The 14,750-nt window shown below is 42.4% G+C and overlaps 1 protein-coding gene across 1 annotated transcript in view; it reads right to left on the bottom strand.

Annotated features, from left to right (window-relative positions):
• Nucleotides 1–14,750, bottom strand: part of LOC148014516 (putative RNA-dependent RNA polymerase 1) — a 104,106-nt gene that overhangs the window by 14,384 nt on the left and 74,972 nt on the right. Inside the window, exons 3-4 of the mRNA XM_087666643.1 lie at nt 11,405–13,326; nt 10,818–10,968 (exon numbers count right to left, since the gene is read on the bottom strand). Of these exons, the coding sequence (XP_087522769.1) occupies nt 10,818–10,968; nt 11,405–13,326 (2,073 nt within the window). The remainder of the gene's footprint in view (nt 1–10,817; nt 10,969–11,404; nt 13,327–14,750) is intronic.

Raw genomic sequence — 14,750 nt, 5'->3', positions numbered from 1 at the left:
AAGGCACTGGTACTGGGCGTGACGAGCAGGGTACTGACGATGCAGGCAGAAGAGCAAGGTGTCTCCTGAAGGTTGAGGCTGGACCTGAGCAGAGAGTCCCGAATGTTGAACGGAGCTGAGCTAAACAGAGCCAATGCTGCTCTGATACCAAATGTGAGAGTGGAGGTAGGATCGAAGCTCAGCACAGAAAACAGTAGACAGTAGAGAGTGAAGCACGGCACCCAATGCAATAGACTGAAAGAGTGTAAAACTGAAAGTACAAGGTACAACCCTTAAACCTTGGGGTTGTAGGGGGGTGTTCACACCCGAACACAGTAAGTGCCCGTAAGAGTGTGTCATCAGCACATATAAAATAATACCATAAGTCTGGGGGAAAAAACCTCTCCTATCGAGAGTAAAAAGTGCCCCAGGGTCCTAATGATCACCGACACTCCGATGTGAGCATAGACGTAAGTGAGGCGTGAGTGAAATACCCAACATGCTCCACCACATGCATATCCTTGGTTTGTAGCAACTCCTAGGATCTAAGAGAGGGTGCTAACATTTATTGTGTCATGTTGTCATCTCCTAGTTGTGAGCTCTATCAAAGTCAAACATAGACATTGATGCTTTGACATGCTCTAGGTATGTGCATGCATTTAGTGCAGTCATTCAACTCAGCTTGTTTTGAGGTGCATTTCCTGGACAGGCCATTTCACACATGGGTGGCATTATTTCACAACTGGTCGGCCATCTTTGTGGGTGACTATTTGGACTGCAGCAGGTTGGCCAGTTTCAACAGCTAGTCAATATCATCATGAGCAGGTTGGTCCTTCTCCAGCCCTTTGACCACCCTCCAACATCATTTTCTTGCCATCACATCCATCGTCCTGCCATCGCATGCATTCCTCATCTTGACCTTAGTCAAGCATCCTCACTAACACTCCTCCACGTGCAAGGGCTGACTGTTTGCAGCCTTGTATCAGTTTTCAAATCAAAGTGTTCCTTTCACTTGTATTCATCTTAACTCTTATCTTCTCTCCTCACTCCATGTCACGTTGTCGTGCCGCTACGCAGACACAGTGTGAAAAACTCGAAAGTGCATTGTCATTCGGCTTTCTTATCGATCTAGAGAGTCAATGCCACATTAGTCATCAGTATCAGTTTCCATAATGTGGATGGTTCAAAAATACTAGATTGTCGGACAAGTTTTTGATATTTTGGATATTATTTCTTGTAAATATCCAAAAGCTGCAGACAACTTCTAAAACAGGATGACATGTAAAAAAAAACAAGTGGCTTTTAGTCATTTTTGGGGGATTTTATGCAAAAAGAAGGATTGACGAAATCGCACGACATACGATCGCAATTTACAGGCAGCAAACAGCACTCCGAACTAGGAGAAGAAGGAGTAATCTAGGAGTATTCTTATCAGGTGTCCTAGTATATTACCCCCCTTTCGGAGCCAATGAAAGTATCAAATTGACAGTCTGAGTAGCAGAGAGAAAGCTATTGTTTTATGCACATTTTTGTTTTACAAGAGATTTATCTTCTCACGATGCAAAAATAAATTGAAAGGCTTCATCTCTATGAGTATTCTTCTACATCTTCTATTTCTTTAAATCCCTTCTCTTCTGTCTACTCCCGTTCGTGAATCTCCCTCACCCTACTGTCTCTTACCCCTGTAGTAGACTTTCGACTCCAAACGCTCCGACAGTGGTGAACCCAACGTGAAAGTCGGCAGCAAGTGTGAAAATATGGGAGATTCTACAAGTTCAAGTGGTGGTGATGCTTTATAGCAAATGATTGCTTTGTTGCAACAACAACAACAACAGTTATTGTTACAATAGCATATGCAAACTTGGCAAGAAGCAGTAAGAATTGATTCCTTAGCTGTGAATGCATTGCAGATGGTGGGACAAAAATTGAAGCAGTTTAAGGGTCAAATCCGGTTATGAAGAAAAGATATTGTTTCATGGGGTACCATAGTATGCATGGAGTTCAGTTGACCTTACCCTTTCTTGACGGTGTGCCAATAAAAGGGTGTGATATCTATGAGAAGAATGAAGAGCTGAATGAGAAGGGATGTACAAGGTTTGTGGCTGATCATATTATTGATTGTGATAGAATTTTGAGCCGTCTTAAAGAAGTGCATTTGACTCTATTAGGAGAAAAGTCGGTTTTGGAGTGGAGGAAGTATTAGTTGTTGGGCACATGTGTGGACCATATGGAAGAAAGCCCTCACCAGTAAAGATTGATGCCATGAGCAAGATGCAGAAGACATGTTCGAATGTATCCAAGGTAATAAGATTTCTAGGTGCATGTGTCTTTTACTTGATATGGATTTCACATTTTGCTCATGTGGCTGAAATTTATACCAACTCTTAAGAAAAGAGCAAAAGTTTTGGTGGGGTAAACAACATACAAAGGCAGTTCAAAAGTTAAAGAGTTTATTGATTTCAGCCCCAACAATAAAGAGAGCAAATTATGAGAATGGGCAACCTATTATTCTCACCGTGGATACAAGCCCAATTAGCATTGGTTGGGCAGTGGGTACGGAAGATGCTGATGGAAATAGCTATGCCATTCGGTTTGGAGCAAAGGTCCTCAATGAATGGCAACGGCGGTATTCTCAAGTCAAAAGAGAGCTTTGGGGTGTAGTGACAGCCCTTAAGTGTGATAGGGAGTATTTTATGGGAGCTGATGTAGTGGTAGAGACTGATTGTCTACCTCTATTGGGCATGATAGTAAATTGTTCAACTCCTGATATTGGCATGTTACGGTGGATTGCATATATAAAGTCACTTAACCCTGATTTTCAGCATATTGCAGGTAGAGAAAACCCTATGGCTGACATGCTTGCACAAGCAAGGTTTGAAGATAAAGAGGAGCTGATGAAAGATGAAGAGGACGATGTGATAGGTGCTGAAAACGACTTTATGACAGCGGGGAATGAGTATGTAGTTGCTGTTACTACATGTACAATTGCTGTAACAGGGATTTCAGTAGTAAGAAAAGAGCTTACAACCATGGAGAAGAGATAGGCAGTAGAGAGAAAGCATCATCAGTGTTATGCTTTAGTGAGAACACGATTTCTGGAAGAGTTGTATGAGGATGATTGGCTGAAAATAGACCAATACCTCAGCCTCATGACAAAGAAGGCTGAGTGGTTTGAAGTTGAATTCAAAATGATTTTAAAAAAAAACTTATGGGTTTTTCTTGAAAGACGGATATTTATGGAAGCATGCAAAGAAAAAGAGATGAGCTCCAGCACATGTATTGGGAGATAGGGATTCCCAACAACAGGTGATGTAGGAGTTTCATGAAAGCTTATGGGCTGGACATAGAGGAGTTTGGGGCAGATTTGCCAAGATCAAAGAGAAGTATTGGTGGCAAAACATGTATAAATATATGGAGCATTATGTGGAATCATGCAATGTTTGTCAAATGTATTCCACGGTAAAGTATAGGGATGGATTGCAACCGACTTATCCATTGTCTATGCATTACAGATGGATAGTTGATTTGGTTACTATGCCTCCAGGTTTATAGAATATGAGATATCTTGTGCTTGTACAAGAAAACTTGGCAAATCAAGTGGAAGGTCGAGCTCTTAGTGCAAAGACTACTTAAGCGGTTTGCAGGTTCTTATTGGAAGAAGCCTTTTGCAGATATGTTTGTGTCGGTAAAGTGGTTGTAGATAGAGAGAATTGGATGCGGATGAGGCTTGTGACTTCTTTTCATGATTGGGTATCAAGCTAGCTTTAACTTCAACCTACGATCCTGAAGCAAATAATGAACGTGAAGGCATTAGCAAAGTCATGCAAGGGCAGGATGAAAGAGTTGCCAAGAATATTACCCTTTGCTTTGTGGGTTGATAGGACCACTGATAGTGCAGTTACAGGGTATATGCCTACTGAATTAATGTATGGACAACAGCCAAACATCATGCCTATTAAGGATACTATTGCTACTTGGAGTGTTCTACCATGGGAAGAGGGTTTAAATAGAGAAGAGTTGCTGGTTCTACGCATTAGATAGTTAGAAAGAAGGCCTAAAGACATTGAGACACCCATGAAAACGCTAAAGACTACAAGGATCAAGAACAAGAAGAGGTTTAACAAGCAGCATAGACTTTGACCACGAGCTATAGAAGAAGGGGACTTGGTGCTTGTTTATAACAACAGCTTGGAAAATCAGCATAGTGCCAGTTAAAAGATGGCAAAGCGGTGGTTTGATCCATATGTGGTAAGGTTTGTTTTTGACAATGCTCCCTATGCATTAAATGAGATGGATGGGACAGCTCTAAGGATTCCAGTGGCTAGAAAATGTATCAACCTCTTTAAACATAGGGAGTCTTCAATATACGTATCCTAGTATTTTAACCCCCTTTCAGAGCCAACGGAAGCATCAGATTGGCGGTCTGAGCAACAGAGAGGAAACTACTGTTTTATGCACGTTTTTGGTCTACAAGAGATTTATCTTCTCGGGATGCTGAAATAAATTGACAGGCTTTATCTCTATGAGTATTATTCTACATCTTCTATTTCTTTAAACCCCTTCTCTTTCATCAATTGCTCTCCTTGAATCTCGCTTCACCCTACTATCTCTTACCCCCGTGGTAGACTTTCGACCCCAAACACTTCGACAACATTCCTACTTACATCGTGCTCTCTAATACTCCTGATCAGCATCGTCTCCTTTTTCTTACGTTTATTGCCATAGTAAAACAAACCCTTGGACACTCATGCAGCACATCCAATTCATGGTCTGGAAGAAACGAGATGACAAAAGATTAGGCTTGAGCTTCTTGGAATCATCTAACTACTCCCAAACTGCAAGTGGAGTGGCTTTATTGGATGTGTGATTGCATCATTCCAAGATCTACATACGACTCCACATCCTTGGATGTTAAAGGCGATGGCTTTGTTAGGACAGGCTGGATTGAATCCATGGGAAATTTTGCCACTTTAGGTGGGATCACAACTAGGTGTTACTATCTCTTCATCAGTCTTGCTATCTCTTGGTCTCCTGGAGGGGAAGTATTGTCACATATGGAGGGATCCTCCATTCAACTACTAACATGCTAAATCCTTAGTGGGTGGAATTCTAGCAACGCTCAGGAACCTGTATAATGCTAAATGAAAGAGGACTGCACACAAGACTGATGTGATGGAAAGTAGCCCCTGCCTGAGTGCCAAAAGAGGGCAGGGCAGTGAGGGCACCAAGATGGAGCAATGGGAGGATGAGAAAGCTGGCGATAAGTGAGAGAGGATTGAAAATGCTGATGGCTGCATGAAGAATACTGCGAAAGTAAGAAAGTGACTGTGATCAAAGATAAAGAGGTAACCATGAGTGGCAAAAAGTTAGCAGGCATAAATAGGCGAAGTGATCAAAACTGGCTGACGTGTTATAAACAGGTGGGATCACCTGAAAACCTGTGGATAGGTTGTGAAAAAAGGTAAAAAAAGTGATGATTGACCCTTCGGAGTCGAGAATGGGTGAAAATGGCCACATGGCAGCAACGTGGAGAGAATCATGACTGGTTTGCTGCATGATTACTAGGGCTGCACAACCACCAAGATTGACTGCCATATGGGCTAGTGCCACCACATCGTAGATGAAGATTGTTGAGTGTGGATGGAAAGGGTTGATGGACTTTTGACTAGTGCTCGAGCTCCAAACTTCCTCGTCTTGCATAGATGGAGGTTCATAACCAGGAGATGGACATGGAATGATATTGGAGCATGTGGGCTGAAGACGCGGCTGGATGACAAGAGATGGGTTGTTGTTTCTTTTTTTTGCGGGGGGGGGGGGGGGGGGGGGTGTGTGTGGGGCATGCGGGGGTAGAGTTTATTAGCATTACAAAAGGCCAACGTGGCCGATGAGACCTCAACAAGTAGTGCATGAGAGGTGTGTTCTTGTTGTGGAATATAAAAGCACAACACTATCAAACCAGCTGACATTAAGCATCATTGTGAGGCTGTGAAAACTACGATATCAGGCTATGCAAAAAGAAAATCTAGACAAAGGTATGTAGTTGTAAAACATGAGAGCTCCTATGTCTATGCAAGGATAAAAGGTAAGTCAAAAAACAATCTACTTCTGAGAAAAGGCTGGCCGAAGTAATAGAGTAATGACTAAGGTAATGTCCTCACATGTTTGGTCTAGCCTTTAGGATCCATATCATGGGACGTTGTAGGATCTAATGTATCATTTTAGAGGTGAGGTGTCTCGATTGGTACCTCTTGTAGTGGGTAATGATGGCATGGATTCATGATGGTGAGAGCTGTGGGCTCGTCTCCCAAGGGGTCTAGGGCGTCTCACTCAACCTAGGGCCAACGCTTGCTCCAAGGTGATGCCTCGCAATGTTGTCTTGCCCTAAGCTAGAGGTGGTCTCCTATGAGGGGCTAGGGAGGGTGTTGGCAGGTACTAGTTCTCACCCTAGTAAAGAAGTCAATCACAACTTTGTTTGGGTCACTCTGATGGTGCTTCCCTCCTATCTCTCATGAGGTCTCCCTGTGTCACTGAAGCTCTAACAGAAGTAGCCCAAACATCTCTGATTCTCAAACTCCATGATCCAGCATAGAGGTCCAGAACCCTTCCTAAAGAGGTCATGGTATCTTCCTCTGATTGCAGAATGCAGCATGCATCGGCAAGTGTAGCGTTCCCTGAACTAAACCTCCACTCTAGAGAGCTGGCACATGTGATGTTTTGGGGATATGTCCTCAAATTTCCTAGTCTCTATCGTCAACTAATGTGAATATTTTTTTTTTGCAGCGGGCCGGGAAGGGGGTTTGTATGTTAAAAAGGGTCTAAGAAAGGGTTTTTTTTCATTTTAGGTGTGACCCACCCACACATTACCCGCCTCTCCCACCCTCCCACCCTCCTGTCCCCCGCCCCACCAAAGAAAAAAAACTCTCTAGGAAGATGTACAGAGTTGATCTATGGTGCATTTGAGGCTGTGTGACAAGAGGGTGTCCTTATAGGCTGGTCATATGGTGAAGCCCTCCTCAGATAAGCACAAAATGTATGTTTGATAATGTGCCATCTTCTTGCCAAGTTGTTGTACAGGATGCAACCAAGTCATACTCCATGTCCAGCCACACAATATCCATTCTAATCGCTTGGTTTAAGTCTGGATGGCTGAGTAAGAGGTTGGGATATGGTCGTATGCTGAAGCCATCCTCAAATAACTGCAAAATGTTTGTTTGATATTCCATCTTCTTGCCAAGTTGTTGTACAGGATGCATCCAAGTCATACTCTATGTCCACTCATACAATATCCATTCTAATCACTTGGTTTAACTCTGGATGGCTGAGTAAGAGGTGGGGATAATCTAGACTTTAATCAAAATGTGGTAGAGCCTCTATTCTGATCTCATGTAAGCTCAAGCCTCATCTTGGTGCGCATCTAGGCATACCAATTGGTATGGAAGATCCCATAATTGATGAAGAAATGTCACCACATGAAACAGAGCCTCTGTCATGAGGGGTGCTGCACCTAGCTCTGCTATGATAATCTCATGTGGCATTGACGGTTTGCTGCGACTCATGCGTGCTATCATCATACTAATTGTCTCTATATGGGCTACCATCCATCATAACGATCCCTCTTTGGATCATCCTGCCATACCAGCCGCTCTTTTCTGGTGCAATATAAGCTGGGTCCCAAGATCTCTGCTCCATGTAGAAGGGTTGGTGTGACCAGTGTCTCATATAACCTTAACTTAGTGTGTAGTTCCTGGAATTGTATGTTTGCATGTTGTCATTCTAGGGCACCAAGGGCTGCAAACCCATGTGCAATCTAGTACGGCAGCCTCTCTCATGTAATAACATGGTCCTCTAAAAGTAATGCGTAGATACACATAGATCGAACAATCTCAATGACCTCCCCACCAAGAGTAAACTGATGATCTGATCTAGTCATCCAAGAGTGAGTAGTGTTAAAAATTTGTTTCCCTTGATTTCCAGATCAGTCTCTGTTAGTATAGAAAGTCTACAAAGCATCCATATGTCACAATAAGCCTTCTGATAAGTCTGAAATTAGCACTATGTCATTTGTGTACAAGAGACTAGAAATCAAGACTCGAACTAGTCTTGCTCCAGGGCCTCCTAGTCTTCCTATGCATTCTGCTATCTCATATGTGTCCAAATAGTGTAGGTGATAGCCTTGCTTCACCCCAATAGTATTGGTTAATGTAATAGAAATGCCTTTTGGTGGCCGTACTTGATTGATCATAGACTCATATAGTGCCTTTCTCTCCCATTTGCATTTTATTTGGTACTCTTAGGTCTTGCAACCACTTCAATAGTTTGGCACACGGTATCATATCAAATGCTTTCTTACACAAAACAATAGTAGATTGTCTTCCCATGTACCCATCCCTCCCCTATGATGGCTCTAAGTATAAACACGTGATCTGAGGTAGCGTAGCCTCTCTTGAAGCAAGCTTGCCCCAAGGCTCTATATCTATGCTTCTTTGTCCAAATACTCAGCTCATGCTCCAGGACAAATAGGTAAATCTTGGCTAGCTAGTTTGCGCTCATGATAGTGTTGGGGAGCATAGCATTTCTACTCTTGAAAAGTGGCATGATCGTGTTCTTAGTCTAATTGCTTGGAAAACCCTCACTAATGGCTCTATTAAACATGTGTGCTGAGAGCCCAGCCACTATATCCTTGGCATATGAAAAATGCTCAATCACTACACCATCTAAGTCTTGAGCATTGCCTGTGTGCAATCTGCTAATGGCCTCTAAAACCATGCTCTATGTAAAGAAATTGCCCATTATTGAATTGACTATAGTGAGATGCAGTAATCAATGGCTATTGTGGAACATCATATGGATCCCTAGTATATATAGTTGTGCCATATCTCTGGTGCCACAATGGGGATGGAGTCCTTTCTCCTGAAGCTTCTTCCATGCTCTTTTGCTGTAATTCCCTAGAAAGATTTCATACACTTCGTTCTCTATCCTTGCTAGGTAGTTACACCTCTTCTTTTGTACAAGGCCTCACATGAGCCTCTTTGCTTGCTTATGTGTTGTGTGGCCAAAAGTGTGATTTCTTGCTGTACTTTGTTTCGCATGCTGCAATATCAATCATCATACTAGCTGTTTTGGGGAATCGAGTGGGGTGGGGGGTCCTTGTTGAGTTTCGTGTGGGAAGGCATAAGTTTCGCAATGTTTCAAACCTTTGCCAAGCTCGCTATGAGCTTCTCTAAAGATATGTATGGATAGAGAGTGAAAGCCCATTATAAACTGTACCGCTATAGATTCTAGACGTCTCTTTGGTGAAGTGGTCATTTTAGTATCTAGATAATGGAGCAGATGTCACATGCATAGTGCACTACTAGCCCAAGAGGTCTGCCTGAAATAGAAGTCCTATATGTCTTGCATCAGTGTAGGTGACCCATGAGGTAATCTATTGTACTGACTCCTGCTCTATTGTTCCAATAAGTCAACTCGGAAGCAATGTGCTAGACATCAATTAATACAAGATTGAGAGTTGTGCACCTTAAAGATTGCTTTCTTTCAAGAGGGCATGATAGATATCTAATGTGCCTACAGTTTATTGGCGCTTTGGTACCATCTCATTCAGCATGTGTTGACTTTGAGCCCCATTCTTGCCCTTGTTGAAAAGGGACAATGAAGCAACTAGAAGTCTAAGAATTCAGAAGCTCTTATAGATAGATCTACAAGTGCAGTCTTATAAAGATTACACAGCACACTCTGCAAAATCTGAGCAAGGAATAGAGACTACACAACAAATTAGAGAAGAACAGAAATTTCTTTCATTCCAAATAGACTAATACAAGATGGCTCTATCCACCACCCTTGTGCTTCCACTGTGAAGCTTAGATAGCAATCACGACACATGAGCTTAAAGCTAATTGGAAAAAATTTGACTAGATAGATAATCATGGTTTTGAGGGGATTGCCTTTTTATAGCCCACAAAAACGGTTAGGTTCACCTAACCAACCTACTATATTATGAACCCGTGCTACTTAGCCAAGGAATACTCCCTTTACCATTGGGTCAGGGGTCCTGCGCCCCTGACCCCCCACTAGGGGGGGAGATGTTGCTCCCCCTAGGACCCCCCCAAAAATAAGGGGCCACCCAAGCTCACACATGGGATCTCCTCATAATAGGGGCCTTACAACTTTGAGCACCATGGATCATTGGTGGCACCTTTCAAGGGTCCGTCATTGAGCGCATTTAAAAAGTTTATCATTTTGAAAGTGTCTTTTGGGGACTTGTGAGAGGATTACCAACTGGTCATCAGCTAAGCCAGAGAAAGATCAACCCAAGTCATTGTGTCTTTTGTATGACTCGCATGGAGACTTTCTTATTTATTCAACTCATACCTAGTGGCTCATTAAGTATGGTCTTATCTATCTTGCTATGCGACAGGCCATTGCACATCATCAAGCCTGCAGACTGGATATTTGGACACTTTCCTGGAGGACCTTTGGAAGCAGAACATCAGATCCTCTTCAATTTTTCTGATGGTGGGAATTACAGCATATATAGTTGACAAGGAATTACTTACTTTTTTATTCTGAATCGGGCATTTCTTCGTGTGTGTGGCATGGATTCAACATTACTACTCTGGCAACTCTGTTTTCTGGGAGCAGCTTGGGTGATTGAAAAGGAGAAGCTTCAACCATGGTTTCAGGCGGTCAGGATACTAGATTTGGCACATTAACCTCTCTTTGAGTTTTAACATCACTTACATAGGACTAGCGTGTTGGCTGGATGGCTCAAATATGCTGGATTCTTTTTAATACATTACATTTTACAAAGAAGAAAAAGAGAGGGATTCCTTATCTCATGCCTGAATTGTTACTGGATGATCCAGCTCTTGCTGTTTAGGTGGTGAATAATCCATTGGTGGATCTACCTGAGGAGGAATTAACTGTTCATCCCAGCTCACAAAGTAAAGATCTCCATCCAGGTCACTGCCAGAACATTCGCTCGGATGGGGCCTGCAGCCAAATTTTCAAAGTTTTACTAAAGTTCCTGTTGTGAATTTGTATATTAGCACAACACTTGGGGGGAAATCTGTGAATTAGAACAAAATCTTACACTTTTCCCTGGTGGTCACATATCTTCATATATGGAAATTACACATCTTGCAGAAATTTCAGTTTAGCACTAAAGTAAGCATCCCAGGTAGCATTGTCATAGATATGCTAGCTCCTACACAGGTCATATTAATATTCCTTAACGGCCCTATAATCCATGCACAAATGTGTGACCTAGTAATATGATATGGCATAGCCCTTATAGTGATTATAGAACATCATGACCAACTAACTCCTTTGAAATTATCTTGCCACTCACAAAATGAAAATCGCATCCATATTGCACAACATTAACATCATTCAAAGAAAAATTTTAGAATTCCTAACTAGTTCTCACCTTGCACCCTTTTGTGGAAACACCACACAGTCAACCATATGATGGAGAGCCGGAACATCAACTGTAGTCAATACACGAACATCTCCAGGATGAAGGCAAGGATTCTTTGCCACAATAACTCTTCCTCGTACAATACATACAGGTTGGGAGGATCTGTTTATCCCATGCACCTGAACTGGATCAAGACCGTCACCAAAAAACTTATGTGGACCACCTGGCAAAGCAGAAACACACACAAATACTTCACCATAATTCAATGTTGCTGTTTCATCCATACAACCCATCAAAAGTCGACCTTTGGAAACAAAGATTCGTGACTTCTTTTGAAGATCCATAAGCTGCATTGCTCTAAAAGCATATAATATTCTTTTCAGGAATGGTTCACAGCCTGGGTAATATCCAGCTGATAGCATTTGTATTATCAACTGTTGACAGTCACCACTACCAAAGGTCTGCATGACATCAAGAGCCACTCCATGATCCTCTACCATCTGATCCAGGTTTTGCATCACCTTTCTCTGCATGTTCTCAAACACAATATCTTGCACTCCTAGAGTTGAAAGGAGAATAATGATTTGCCGGTTTAGATAGCTTGGGATTGGATGGCTCCAGCTGAGAATATCCAAACCAATTTGTTTTGATGGAAACTTATCCATACTTGGCCTTAGAGAAAGTTTGTAATAACTATTAGGATCAACAGCAACCACACCTTTATAACCACCATACCTGATCTGAAATAGGGAAGGTATACCACACCGAAACTTGCACCTTTTAGCTACAGCAGTTGCAAAGCTTTCAGAAATCTTGCCTATTCCATCTGAGAAACAGTACGTATGGGTCTCATCCCAAATGTCTTGAATTTTGCAAACTTCACCAGGGTAGACATCCAGTGATTTGGTTGAAGAACTGAACGACTGACCCATTCTGGCTGCACACTTGGCCACATTTCTGATTTCTAGGAAGTCACCCATCCAGTTTCGGATCATTTCAGCTGATGTATTTTGATCAGAAGCATAAAACCACACACCATTCTCTCGTAATTGACTTGATGAGAAAGCAAGAAATTCGAATTTCTTATCACCTATTGTGATACCACTGGAAAGGACGGAACAAATGTGTTTTTGTATATCTGAAGAGGCAATAGGAGATGATGATTGCAACTTTTTCGGAAGGGTCAGTGCAGTTGAGGGGATTTGTTCATAATCCTCATCCACAAAACTGATTCGCAAAAAATTATCTATATTCTTTATGTAGTGTCTTGTCACACGGTTGGAGATATCAGCTTCTGGGCCCTCAAAATAAACCCTAGATGGACTAACATACACTCTGCGTATCCATACTAGATCATCATCTAACCAGTCTGTGAACCTATTACTGCGAGACTTTCTATGCAAAAGTTTATTTCTCTGAGATCTGAACCAATTTTCTGGATTATAGCATGTATCTTTTCTTCTTTTTAACCTTTCCAACAAGAAGACTATGCTTTGCACAGGCATCTCCATGCTGGGTTCAAGCAACTGGATGAATTGTTGGTTGAGGTCAGGTCCACTCAGATATCCATGCTGAACAAGGGAATTCAAAGAAAATATCACCTCGAAAGGTAGTCTGTTGACATACGAGGAAGACAAAATGGGAGTAACAACTGCTTGAGGTACGCTGTAAGGGAATCCAGGTGTTATTGATAAGTGTTTTTCCTGTAAAGGGAAGTCTAATTCTGCACTGATCAAGTGGTCCAATGCCTTGTCTTTGTCCTGGGGGAGTTCCATACAGTAGCTAAAGGATTGCCCCATGATACCTTCTTCTAGAAAGTCTCTTGTGCGAAACCACTCCACCTCAGTAAATTCGCAGATAAAATCATTTGCATCATTACTGAAGTACTCCGGACCTTGGATCTGCTGAAAAACGAGGGGAGCACTCCATACCTGCAATCAAGCCCACAGGATCTTATTTCTGTCCAAGCCACTAAGCTATACCACATTGTATTCAGAGCTATGAATTGATTTGAACCTTAGGATAGCACATCTGCTGCATGTTATGAAAGGTCAAACACCTCACTTCAGAAATTGGAAACATTCGAACACTTGAAGGAACAGAGAATTGGCTCTCATTGATCAATTCACCAGATTTTTTTTGTAGAAAGAAATTTGCTTTCCAGTCTCCTCTCTTTCCAGCATAAGCAAAGCACAACAGCTGTGCTGGACACTACACTGACCCCTTGTCAAGGCAGCAGTTTAGTAATCACCACACAAAAAACTAACAGTAGCGGCTTAATAGTCAAAGTTGCAGCACAACCATTCAACTCTTTGAGCATTTCCTCAAAGTTGCAGCACAACTATTCAACTCTTTGAAAGTTTCTGACCTGTAACTTGGGGTATGATCAGCAAAGTAGCTGTGAGGAAGTCTACCCATCAGCTCAAAACTGTTAACAGACATGTTTTTATCTGTCTTCTTCTACATTCATCTCCTGGTTGTGAACCTCTGTTAAAGTGGGGGGAGGACATTTGGAGCTCTGACACATTGTGTATGTAAGTCTTTTGTTTGTAACAGCAACCTTTGTCATACGCATATCAGGTGGAGATTAGGGTTTCTCCATCTTGTCCATGGCATTCTCAACCCTGTCCAGTATGTCCTGCAGCCCACATGGCTCCCTCTTTACAGCAGATAACTTTTTTTCTGCAATTCATGGCCATTCCCAGGTCAGACAGACAGTTCCAGATCAGGACAGACAGCAGGACGGCAGCATATTTTGCAAGTGGCCACTTTTGTGGGCAGTCAGCAGTTTTGACTGCGTTCCAACCAGCATTAAACAGATCATGTGAGTGCTCCCTATTCTTAAGACTGGTCTCCTGCTGCTCCATCATTGCAATCAGCCTCCCCTCTTCTCAACACTGCGGCATTCATCTTCCAGCCACCAGCGTCATCTTCTCTCCTCTCTCCTCAGTTAGCCTCTGCTGCTTTCACAGTCCAATGCTCTCATTGATGTGGCAGTGGACACACATGCAGCAGCTGTGTATTCAGCTTTCTTTACATTCGTTCAGATCAGTCTTTTGTTTCCTTCACTTCTATCTGCGATCTGTGTGTGTGTGTGTGTGTGTGTGTGTGTGTGTGTGTGTTCTTTCTTGCTTCTGTACTGCACTCTCACATGGTATCATTTGCCTAGTGTGTGACACCAAGAGATCCCAGCCTGCTGCATTTTCCCCCCTTCTGCCCTCTTCTTGGCCTGATCATGCTGGTCCCATGCAGGCTCCATTGAGGACACAACTACTAGATCATTTGCAACCAACCTTTCTTTAGCAGATTCAAAGGATTTGAGATGTCTGACCGCTCTGATTGGCAGGACTGTAGG

The sequence above is a fragment of the Lygodium microphyllum genome, chromosome 25, assembly GCF_053477565.2.
Source record: "Lygodium microphyllum isolate KBCC chromosome 25, Lygodium_microphyllum_v1.1.10, whole genome shotgun sequence".
Classification (NCBI taxonomy): Eukaryota; Viridiplantae; Streptophyta; class Polypodiopsida; order Schizaeales; family Lygodiaceae; genus Lygodium; species Lygodium microphyllum.
The sequence above is the reverse complement of the archived record's forward strand: the minus strand, read 5'-3'. Positions and strand labels throughout refer to the sequence as shown.